This window comes from Bufo gargarizans, chromosome 4, assembly GCF_014858855.1.
Source record: "Bufo gargarizans isolate SCDJY-AF-19 chromosome 4, ASM1485885v1, whole genome shotgun sequence".
NCBI lineage: Eukaryota > Metazoa > Chordata > Amphibia > Anura > Bufonidae > Bufo > Bufo gargarizans.
In genome coordinates, this window is record NC_058083.1 from 520206873 (window position 1) to 520219939 (window position 13067).

General features: G+C 42.4%; 1 protein-coding gene across 1 annotated transcript in view; it reads right to left on the reverse strand.

Annotated features, from left to right (window-relative positions):
* Positions 1-13067, reverse strand: part of DNAH14 (dynein axonemal heavy chain 14) — a 176164-nt gene that overhangs the window by 80826 nt on the left and 82271 nt on the right. Inside the window, 4 exon segments of the mRNA XM_044291995.1 lie at positions 5323-5402; positions 7736-7922; positions 9647-9715; positions 11316-11461. Of these exon segments, the coding sequence (XP_044147930.1) occupies positions 5323-5402; positions 7736-7922; positions 9647-9715; positions 11316-11461 (482 nt within the window).

Consider the following 13067-nt stretch of genomic DNA (forward strand, 5'->3'; position numbering starts at 1 on the left):
GGCTCATAAACTGAATCATAATGTAATTGAATTGTAACACAGATAAACCATAAATATAATAAACGGCTGTTCTTAAAGGGACACTCCGGCAGCACTCCTACCCTCATCTAACAGCGTTCTTTTATCTCCTATGCCACCTCTAAATTGCCTTTTAGAGATGCCTCGATTAAAGGGGTTTTCCAGGCTCTTGATATTGATGACATTATTAATATCTTATTGGTCAGAGTCCGACACCCCACATCCCGTCACTGGAACAAGCCCTATCAATGGAAAAGGAAGTACAGCGCTGTTCATAGTGTAGTGGCCGTTCTGGGTTACTGCAGCTAAGCGCTCATTGAAGTGAATGGGAACTTAGCTGCAGTAACCCAGCACGGCCACTACACTTTGAACGGTGCTGTGCTTTCTGCCCCATTCAGTGCTGGAGGCTGCAGGTAACAGCTGATCAGTGGGGGTGCAGGGTGTCGGACCCTCACCGATCAGATACTAATGACCTATCCTAAAGATCAGGAGCATGGAAAACCCCTTCAATACAGTTTCTGTTCACCATCTTCAGGCTCTAGCTGTATGTCCCATAATGCCTTTTCCAGGAAGTGTGGCCGAATATCTTCTAGCTGAAGATTTAGTTATACAGATCATTCCAAATTCTGAGCAGGAGGCTGGAATGTTACAGAAGCAGAATGCACCGGAGAGGCGACGGACTGTTCTGTGCAGCAGCATGCATGTCACAGGCAGTGCGAAAAGTCGGAAAACTCCAGCTCATAAATCTACAAGAGATGGGAAGGGAATAGGATTGTGATAATAAAAGGTAAGATTTCATTTTTTTTACTCAGTCTCCCGTTAATTTATAGAAATGGGTCTCAAAAAAGCTTTTACGAGAGAAAAAAAGGACAATGTTGAAAGAAAAAAAAAGAAAGAGAAAAGATGGAGTGTCAGACATGATGTCCATACTTCTTAAAGGGAGTGTCATCACAAAATGAACTATTGTTTAAGGGTACTTTCACACTAGCGTTTTTCTTTTCCGGCGCTGAGTTCCGTCCTAGGGGCTCAAATCCGGAAAAGAACTGATCAGTTTTATCCTAATGCATTCTGAATGGAGAGCAATCCGTTCAGGATGCATCAGGATGTCCTCAGTTCAGTCTGTTTGACTGATCAGGCTTTTCAGAAAACCGTAGCATGTTGTATTTTTACCTCCGGCCAAAAATCCTGAACACTTTGACTGAACGCCGGATCCGGCCTTTTCCCCATTGACTTGCATTAACGCCGGATCTGGCGCCGTGTGTTCAGTCAAACCGGATCCGGCTTTTGCATGTTAAACCCGAAAATAAAAAAATAAAAAAAAGTCCATAAATGGCGGATCCGTTTTTTCCAATGCATTTTTTCATTGTGATCAAAATCCTGATGATTCAAATGTAATCCGTTTTCACACGTTTTTCCGGATCCGGCGGGCAGTTTCGGTGTCGGAATTGAACGCCGGATTTAAACAACGCTAGTGTGAAAGTAGCCTTAATCAAGTTTTTATGTGAAATATTTTTAAAAAATTTCTCTTGAGATGATTTATTTTTATTGTTTATCAGTATAATTTAAAAGCCTTCTCAAATCTTGCAGTTTTCATTCTGGCCACTAAGTCTTACATTAGGCTGACACTTCCTATTCTGTACAGATCACTTCTCAGCAGTCATCTCATTATTATCACAGGCAGGATTACAATTACAGCCTTTCCAATGGGTGATAATGAGCTCTGCACAGGTCACAGAGCATGCCAACACAATTTTCCCATAGTAGCCAATGAACAGCTCCTGTCTATAGACTCTTGATATATCAACCTTACCACCATGAGGTGCTTTGCTATTGAGTATATACTGATATATCTGAGATATATCTGGCACTAGAGACCCCCTGGCACTACCCAGCTCTGGCTGCGCCCAATGACATCAGGAGCCATGCAGCACACACTTACTTCAGGACCTGCATAACTATAACATGTGACCAAAAGGTCCTGTGCACACAACAGCTTATGAGCCGATATCAATAACACAATTCTCCACCAGATGGCAGTATAATCCTAGAAATAAAGCACTGTATTAGGCATTACAGTGCATTCTGCATACAAGCAGTTAACATTTAACCATTTATAACCAAGGGGCCCGTCCAGCACCTTACACTGCAAAAAAAAAAAAAAGGGAAGAACGATCAACTTCAGAATATTCCATTTCAAAACTTGACCTATTGGTGCAGACATTCAGGCATCTTAAAGGCTTTGGTTCTGAAAGGGTTAACTTTAAGAGTGCATCCGCACAGTGCTGCGTGGAGGGAGATACAGAGTCTGAAACGAAGCCTGATACTAAGTGGGGCATCAACTTCCGTCGGATCTGATGATGGATTCTCTGCTGCAGCGGGAACGGTCGCCGGGATGTCACAGCATATTCTGCACTGAGCTAATCCTTGAACTTATTTTTCCGGATTTGGAGGCTATTTATATCCAGAGCAGCGCTCCCGCACATCCATATTATTATTTCGCTTTGCTGGCACATTTCTGCTTTCTTGCAGCATCAGCTTAGCCGTATCACTAGGCATTAACTTCATTGGAAGAGTGGGACGAGGCCTTTCTGCTGGCAGCGGCGTTGATGGGATTATCAGGTGTGCAGACCCCCCCCCCCAAAATAAAAAGGAGCGGGGAAAAAAACTGTATGAACGCCATCTCCTGGAGAATGAATGGCAGCGCGCACGCTCGACCACCAGTCCATTCATATGGGGGACCGAGGACCCCAATTCTCAGGATAGGTGGGGGTCCCAGCAGTTGTACTCTCACCAATCAGATTTGTGGATGGGGCAATAAGTTTATAGTTTGGGACAACCCATTTAAAAAGGGTAGTGGCCATTACAACAACTTGTATCGTATCCACAGGATTGGGGGAACAATGTCTCCACGAAGATCCCCCTCCTTTGAACGGAGTGGCGAATACACATGTGCGTTGACTCCGCTATTTCCAGCAGTCCCATAGAGTTGAATGGAGCGGCGGACACACGTTTGTTTGTCACTCCATTCAAACGAGGAAACATGGGCCCCTGTTCCTGTGATCGGCTGGGGCCCCAGTGGATGGGAGATAAATTGTTGGAATGGAACGGCCCCTGTAAAGATGCATTGACAGCTATTTTTGTAGAAAGCAATAACTTTAAAAAAATAAAATAATCTGACATTGTCCCTGTTTTTTTTGCATTTTGGACACATCAATTAATTGTATTGTGTAATATTTATTCATGTTTTGGGGGGGGGGGATGTAGAAAAAAAAACTGTCACTTTGTTTTTTTTTTGGAGGTTTTGTTCTTCACGTTGCTATGTGTTATAAATGACATGATAACTTCATTTTATTGGTCAGCGATACTATATTTCTAGAGGTGTTTTTAAGTTTATTTTTTTTACTTTTGCACAATAAAACCCAATTTTTTCAATAATTTGTTTCCGTGTGGCCGCACTCAAAGCCCCATAATAACATCTTATTATACTGTAGACAGAGCAGAGCGACAGCTTGTTTTTTCGTGGTGCAGGCTTCAGCTTCCATTGACTCCACTTTGGGGTACATACAAATTTTTTATATTTTTTTTGGGAGGTGAGATGAGGAAAAAACACCAATTCTGTCATGTTATTCAATTTTTTTAATGATGCCCACCTTGTGGGATAAATGTGTCATTTATTTTGATTTTTTTTGCCATAATACCAGAAATTTAAAAAAATACTTTTTTCCTGTTTTTATTTCTAAAACCCCTATTGAATTTTTTGTTCTGCTTTCTAAAAAGGTGCAAAATCCAAGAGAGAAGTTGCAGCGCTGCTGTCTCCAGATAGGCGCTTGCACAGTGAGTGTCTTTGCCCCCATGTGGGAAGAGTAATCATTTTTCTTTGGGGAACTGGAAAGCTAATGACGCAGTCGTGATCTCAGGACTGGGACCACACGTGATTACTCTGCTCACACCTAGGGCAGAGACACTGAACATGCGCAGCTTTAAGCCCTACCGCGCAGGCGTGACATTTGGTGTGGCCGTGTGTGATGTTGAAGCGTCATCCACATCAAAGGACCAGGGGAGACACTGAGCAAAGATTCATAAGGACAATCGGCTGCTCCAGTTTTCAGAAGGTCGCGGCGCTACGACGGACTGACCTCTTTAATGGTAGAGGCCAGACGGGGCGATGGCGATGGCTTACAGCGGTAAATGTTAGCGACGGGTTCTCTTTAAAGGCTCTCATCAACAGCTGTACTAAATTCTGATATTCATGTTGACCCCTTCCTGCCGCAGCCATTTTCCCTTTTTTTATTTTCATTTGTTACTCCCTGACTTCCTGGAGACATAATATTTTTATTCTTCCGTTCACATAGCCGTACGGGGGAAAGTTATGCATATGATTTTATGCATACGACGTAGTGGGAAGCTGGAAAAAAAATCCAAATGGGTTTGAACTGGGGAAAAAAAAACATGCAATTCCTTCAAAGTTTTACGAGTTTCGATTTTATGGTGTTCACTATGTGGTCAAACTTTACTCTCAGTGTCCTGGTCAGTATGATTACGGTGACACCACATTTATATAGTTTTTCTTGTGTTTTAATACCTAAAAAAAAAAAAAAAACTTTGGGGGAAAAATTTCTTTTCTTTGCCTCACCATATTCTGACCCCCAAAACTTTTTTTTGATAGTTACCTATGTGAGGGCTTGTGATTTGTAGTTTTTATTGATAACATTTTACAGTGTGGATGACTTTTTGATCACTTTTTATTCCATTTTTTTGTAGGTGAAGAGACAAAAAGGCTGTGAATCGGCCTTTTTTTTTTTCCCCTTATGGTATTCATCATATGGGATAAATAAGTTTATATTTTAAATCGTACAAATGTTTAGGATGGCGGTGCCTATCTTTATATTTCTTTATTGTTTATTTATTTATTTTTAATATGGGGAAGGGGAGGATTTGAATATATATATATATATAGAATTCCCCCTAGGGGACTTGAACGATCGTCTGATTGTTTCTCCCACAGACTGCAATGATTTAACATTGCAGCCTATGGCAGATTAAGTACATTCCTATGGAGCCCTGCTCGATAGGAACATTGCTGTGGCAGGCCTCAGAGCCTTCAGAAGGCCTGAGGCTGCCACAGTAGCCAAATGGCTCCTGGGGAAAGCCTCCACAGATCACAAGGTCTTCAATCGGTCGAAGACAAACAGCAGGCATCCGGCGGCAACAGCATCCACTCAGAAGCTGTTTAAAGACTGCATCTGGACGTACAAGTACGTCCATTTGCAGGAAGGGGTTAATCTGATTTTCATGACATCTCACCTGGCTTCCAGGTCCTGTTTCTTCTGACCGGCCACCATTAGCACAGTCTTAATAGCTCTCATCCCAAAGTCATAATGATTCTAGAGAACACAGAAATAGAAATATATGTGTTACCAAAGCTTACACTAGACTGAACCACTTTTTAGAAGAAGGGATGGTGCCAGCCCATCCTAACAACTGTTGCTAGGAAAATCCCTCCCTTCCTGTACACAACCAATGGGACACAAGTGCATAAGGTACAGAACATTAACCCTCTGTTGTGGAACACTGCATAACAATGCAATGCAGGTCCAGCTGGGTGTTACTAGTTGGGAGGGGGGTGTCCCTGCACAACCTGAAACTATCCAATCTGTGCTGCCAGTGCCAGATTGTGCAGGGACACACTCCCCAACTGGTAACACCCAGCTGGACCTTCACTGCAAACTGCTTGCAATTCATTCATAAATTCTAGAAGGAATAATAAAGGAATGGCACATCCCAGAGTCATAAGAACAGATGTTCCAGAAATCTTATTACATGGGGGATGCAAGTGGTTACTAAAACAGACATGTCAGGGGAGGAGACGGGTTTTCCACAAGAGATGGGTCCAGTGCGGATTTTCTATGGTGAAATTCTATAACGTATCAGGCAAAATTCTACAGAAACAAAACCTTCTGTATGCAAAGAGTTAAACCTGTGAAGGAAATCCATAGCATAATCTTAGGCCTCTTTCACACGAGCGTGTCCGGATGCATTGCGGAAAACCCGCGCGAGTAGGTACGCAATTGCAGTCAGTTTTGACTGCGATTGCGTTCCGTTGTTCAGTTTTTATCGTGCGGGTGCAATGTGTTTTGCACGCGCGTGATAAAAAACTGAATGTGGTACCCAGACCCGAACTTCTTCACAGAAGTTCGGGTTTGGGATCGGTGTTCTGTAGATTGTATTATTTTCCCTTATAACATGGTTATAAAGGGAAAATAATAGCAATCTGAATACAGAATGCATAGTACAATAGGGCTGGAAGGGTTAAAAAAACAAATAAAAAATAATTTAACTCACCTTAATCCACTTGTTCGCGCAGCCGCCATCTCTTCTGTCTTCTTCTTTGAGGAATAGGACCTTTGATGACGTCACTGCGCTCATCACATGGTCCGTCACATGATCTTTTACCATGGTGATGGACCATTTGACGGACCATGTGATGAACATAGTGACGTCATCAAAGGTCCTATTCCTCACAGATGAAGACAGAAGAGAAGCCGGGCTGCGCGAACAAGTGGATTAAGGCGAGTTAAATGTTTTTTTATGTTTTTTTAACCCCTCCAGCCCTATTGTACTAAGCATTCTGTATTCAGAATGCTAGTATTTTCCCTTATAACCATGTTATAAGGGAAAATAATAAAGATCGAGTCCCCTTCCCGATCGTCTCCTAGCAACCGTGCGTGAAAATCGCACCGCATCCGCACTTGCTTTCAATTTTCACGCAGCCCCATTCACTTCTATGGGGCCTGCGTTGCGTGAAAAACACACAAAATAGAGCTTGCTGCGATTTTCACGCAACGCACAAGTGATGCGTGAAAATCACCGCTCATGTGCACAGCCCCATAAAAATGAATGGGTCCGGATTCAGTGCGCGTGCAATGTGTTCACCTCACGCATTGCACCCGCGCGGGAAAATCGCCCGTGTGAAAGGGGCCTTAAGTGTGCAAATACCACTGCAGATTTATTTTTCGGCAGCGCGTTGCTAAGATTGAGTAAAATTGCAGCTACTTTTCAGGCAACAGAAAACGCGCAGCGTGCAGAAATGCCGAAATTCTGGTTGCAAACAATCCGATCCCGCAGTCGTGCATTACTCCTATACCTCTCGATACAGGCAGTAAAAGAGAGGTCACATGGAGAAAGTCTGCAGAAGAGCTGCATACACAAAACGAGGATGTTTTTAATCAAAATTATTAGCAAAATTGTTTCTATTTCATTATTATTATTTTTAAATGCATTGGAGCAACAAAACATATGGTTGCAAAAGTGTACACCCCCTCTATACTTAAAGGGAACCTGTCACCGGGATTTTGTGTATAGAGCTGAGGACATGGGTTGCTAGATGGCCGCTAGCACATCCACAATATCCAGTCCCCATAGCTCTGTGTGCTTTTATTGTGTAAAAAAACCGATTTGATACATATGCAAATTAACCTGAGATGAGTCCTGTATGTGAGATGGGTCAGGGAGAGGACTCATCTCAGGGTAATTTGCATGTATCAAATCGTTTTTTTTACACAATAAAAGCACACAGAGCTATGGGGACTGGGTATTAGGGATCTGCCAGCGGCCATCTAGCAACCCATGTCCTCAGCTCTATACACAAAATCTAGGTGACAGGTTCCCTTTAATGTTAAGAAGTATCATATCCCGCCCCGCCAGACTTCTGTGTCACCTGCTGGGATAGCTGCTTGCTCGCCAGCTGATACAGGTTTACTAGTTTTCCAGACAAGGATTTTGCCGTTTGAAAACCCTCAGAGAAGAGCATTATCTCGGAGATAAGTTGGTAGTCGGGAACCATCATCGCAACCGGCCGAAACAGAGATTTCAGATTATCTGGGAGCTCAACTCGTCCTTTGTATCTGGAAACAGAAGAGTGAATGAATATTCATATGTATTGTGCTCCTTATGTATAATATGTAGGACTATAGATATATATATATTATATTATGGTTTATGTTATACTAGATCACTTTATGTTCTATCACAGATAACATTATTTATAGAAGAAGAACAATACCCCACCATTGGGGCTCAGGTGGTAGAGGGGGTCTCTAGGGGTGCCACCTTCCATGGCGTTGGCCTTATAATTGAGGTATACTGGCAGTAATATCTATGCTACCCTAGACCACCAGGAAAGCTGACATTAACCTCTATACTACTGTAGTCTAGAACTTTGTAATAACTCTTCACAACCCTAGACCACCAGAAGAGTAGTTATTAAAAACTTTCCAAACCCTAGATCACCAGGGATATTGGAACAAAAGCCAATGCTACCCTAGACCACCAAGGGGGCTGACATTTACTTCCTCACTATTCTAGACCATCAGGAAATCTGATATTAACCCTCCACAACCATAGACCACCAGAAAAGTAGGTGTAAACCTCTTCACTACCCTAGATCATCATGGATACTGGCACTAAGCCTATACATCAGGGAGATTTTACAACCCTAGATTACAGAAAAAAAACAAGGTATTAACCACTCCACTACCCTAGGCCACCAGGAAAACTGGCACTAAACCCTATACTACTCTAGACCACCAGGGGATCTTACATTACCTCCCCACTACCCTAGAACACCAGGGAACCCAATATCAAACCTTCACTACCCTAGACCACCAGAGAAGTGGATATTAACCCCTCCACTGCCCTAGATCACTAGTGAAACTGAAATTAACCTGTCCACTAATAAAGACCACCACCTAAGCCGATGATAACTCCATGTCCCCCCAAATATTTGAAAATTAAATGGGGAGACAGTTTAAGTTCCACCCGAGTGAATGGGTCCGCATCCACAAACGTCGTGCACTCGGCCAGTACCCAAGCCCTGCGATTCTAAGTCAAGTACACCCTAACCCAAATAAATGACGACATCATATTAGCCCCAAGTCTGTGACGACACACTTTTACACATTAGGACATTGCAAATAACCCCAAGAAATAAGCTGTGTACTCCCCTAGATCAGTGTTTCCCAACCAGTGTGCCTCCAGCTGTTGCAAAACTACCACTCCCAGCATGCCCAGACAGCCAAAGGCTGTCCAGGCATGCTGGGAGTGGTAGTTTTGCAACAGCTGGAGGCACACTGGTTGGGAAACACTGCCCTAGATCACCAGGGAAGTTGACCTTAACCCTTCACTACCCTAGACCACCATTTGCAAATTTTCTGTAGTTCATGTACAAAGTGAAATTTGTTTGGTGCCTAATCTCAGACCTTCTATAGTGAAAGAGGTGGATATAAATCATCAGAGATTAAACTGAGAACTTCTGCAAGTTCCATAAAAAGTCAGCCACAAGAAGGAGAAGACGTGGCTTTAAATAGAGGTGCCTTCTACCCACTCCTATATTCTGGATGTATTATGTGCTATGTTCTGTTTGAGGCAGCGGCACGTGTAGATCTGATCCAAACACGTGACTTAAACAAAGGGGGGTCATGAAGAACCCAAAAAGACTACCTGGGGGCGGGCGGGCAGTCCCCCCCCCACACTTGTTAAAGCAGAATTTTCCTCCTAAATGTATAATTTATTGAGAAGAACATTTCATATTCTGTATGTCAGGAAACAAAAACGTCATCTCTGTACCTACCTGGGATTCATGGTAATGAAGACTCCGCAGGACATATTTAGACGGATCTCTCTTCCCTCAAATACAAACCTACATAAAACATTAGTTCATGATCATTTCAGCAGAAAAACCCCAGCAGGAACGTATTAATAATTTTTGCCATAAGACCCACAAGTAAAAGTGTTAAATAATAAAGGGCGTGAATACTTTTGTAAGCCTTTTTTGTATTGCTCAAGTGCATCAACAATAAAAAATTTAAAAATTCTTGCCTACAAGCGAAAGACAAGCAAACCTTTGTAGTCTGGCCTTGCAGACATGAACTACGGGCTTACATCTCGAGGTGGGGGGGGATTGGCGGAGGTAGTGGGGGGGGGGGATTGGCGGAGGTAGTGCACCAAGACATGCACGTATTTTGTAGTCTGTAATCATGGAGACGCATAGTAGCTGTGTACACAAAGCGTTATTATTTTTACCTTTAGATGCACTGGACAACAGGAAACTGGGTTGCAAAAGTATGCACACCCTACACGACTCTGTACTACTCAATGTCTCTGCCAAATATACTATACAGAAAGCAGAGAAATGAAGATATCTCTTGATTCTGCTCTTTGACTTGCACAGCTTTCTGCTTGAACAGCATGTGTCGCCAGAGAACTACTGAATATTTAAAATCAGGTTTTAATTACCACATTGTTTTTATGTGACGATTCATATATATATATAAAAAAATCTGAAATATTCCAGTTTTCAACTTGGCCACTAAAGCAGTTACAAAAGACAGACTTTTTGCAGCTCACTTGTCACCTTTTCTGTGCAGAATGGAGCAGAACAAACAGAGTTGTGTCATTATTATTAGAGGTCAAGGCATTTAATGACAGCTGCATCACTCTGCTTTCATTTTTATGTGACTAAAGCTTGAACTATTCCAGTTTTCACATTGGCCGCTAGAGCAGTCACAATAGACTGACATTTTCGGCAGCACCCTTGTTAGCTTCGCTGTGTAGGCTGATGCAGAATGAGCAGAGTAGTATCATTTAGAGAACAATACATTTAAGGACAGCTTAACTGAACTGCTGGAGGCCTGGATAAGTCAGGATGGTGGGATAAGGCTCTGAATGCAGCTACCCTGCCCTGGTCTCTGGGGGAGGGGCTGTAATCACTTCCTGCAGATTGGAATAATCTAAAATGATAATACAAGCACCGCTCTGTCCATACAAGAAGGAAATGTATATCTCCTGTAACCACTTCTGTCTAGAGGATGGTCATCTAGATAGGAAGTGCCGGATTACTAAACAGTCTGATACTGGAACTAAAGAAATATACATTGATTTGGCAAATGATCATGGTTTAAAAAATGATGATTGGGGAGTACCACTGCTTCCTAGAAGAGCTGAGAATATGCCCTGGATATATACCATAAATAAAACACTACATTATTGCATAAAGATGCATGAGAACCTGTACAGTAGTCTCCGCCCCTGAGGAACTGCACTGCTAGCAAACAAGGGGGAGAGAAATTGGCCCAAAATTTATGATTAGCACTAAAGTCAAACATCAAGTTCTTCTGTTCTGGGTGGCAAAACTGGCTATTACAACAGAAGGTCCATTTAAATCTTTGCTACAGTGCGTTCTCTCCTCTATGCTGCTAGATGAAATATCGCAGTCATAAAGGATTATGTGCATACAGTACCTTATGGCTTGGCTGTCCTTTGCTGTTTTGATGGCATGTATCTGAGAGGCAATTACTGAGAGAACTTCAATATCAATACGGTTAAACTCATCAAAACAGCACCAAGCTCCAGACTGAGCCATTCCAGAGAAAAACTTCCCCATCATCTGAAATACAAGACTAGGTATTACTATCACACTACCGCTGTATATTAATAGTCCACATTAGGCCATAATGTCAGTGTTAATATATAGAATTAATCTACTGTACTCTATATCTGTGCTACTTTGTACATACATTACTTATCCTGTACTGATCCCGAGTTACATCCTGTATTATACTCCAGAGCTGCACTCACTATTCTGCTGGTGCAGTCACTGTGTACATACATTACTTATCCTGTACTGATCCTGAGTTACATCCTGTATTATACTCCAGAGCTGCACTCACTATTCTGCTGGTGCAGTCACTGTGTACATACATTACTTCTCCTGTACTGATCCTGAGTTACATCCTGTATTATACTCCAGAGCTGCACTCACTATTCTGCTGGTGCAGTCACTGTGTACATACATTACATTACTTATCCTGTACTGAACCTGAGTTACATCCTGTGTTATACTCCAGAGCTGCACTCACTATTCTGCTGGTGGAGTCACTGTGTACATACATTACATTACTTATCCTGTACTGATGCTGAGTTACATCCTGTATTATACTCCAGAGCTGCACTCACTATTCTGCTGGTGGAGTCACTGTGTACATACATTACTTATCCTGTACTGATCCTGAGTTACATCCTGTATTATACTCCAGAGCTGCACTCACTATTCTGCTGGTGGAGTCACTGTGTACATACATTACATTACTTATCCTGTACTGATCCAGAGTTACATCCTGTATTATACTCCAGAGCTGCACTCACTATTCTGCTGGTGGAGTCACTGTGTACATACATTACTTATCCTGCACTGATCCTGAGTTACATCCTGTATTATACTCCAGAGCTGCACTCACTATTCTGCTGGTGGAGTCACTGTGTACATACATTACTTATCCTGTACTGATCCTGAGTTACATCCTGTATTATACTCCAGAGCTGTACTCACTATTCTGCTGGTGGGGTCACTGTGTATATACATTACATTACTTATCCTGTACTGATCCTGAGTTACATCCTGTATTATACTCCAGAGCTGCACTCACTATTCTGCTGGTGGGGTCACTGTGTACATACATTACATTACTTATCCTGTACTGATCCTGAGTTACATCCTGTATTATACTCCAGAGCTGCACTCACTATTCTGCTGGTGGAGTCACTGTGTACATACATTACATTACTTATCCTGTACTGATCCTGAGTTACATCCTGTATTATGCTCCAGAGCTGAACTCACTATTCTGCTGGTGGAGTCACTGTGTACATACATTACATTACTTATCCTGTACTGATCCTGAGTTACATCCTGTATTATACTCCAGAGCTGTACTCACTATTCTGCTGGTGGAGTCACTGTATACATACATTACTTATCCTGTACTGATCCTGAGTTACATCCTGTATTATACTCCAGAGCTGCACTCACTATTCTGCTGGTGGAGTCACTGTGTACATACATTACTTATCCTGTACTAATCCTGAGTTACATCCTGTATTATACTCCAGAGCTGTACTCACTATTCTGCTGGTGGGGTCACTGTGTACATACATTACATTACTTATCCTGTACTGATCCTGAGTTACATCCTGTATTATACTCCAGAGCTGCA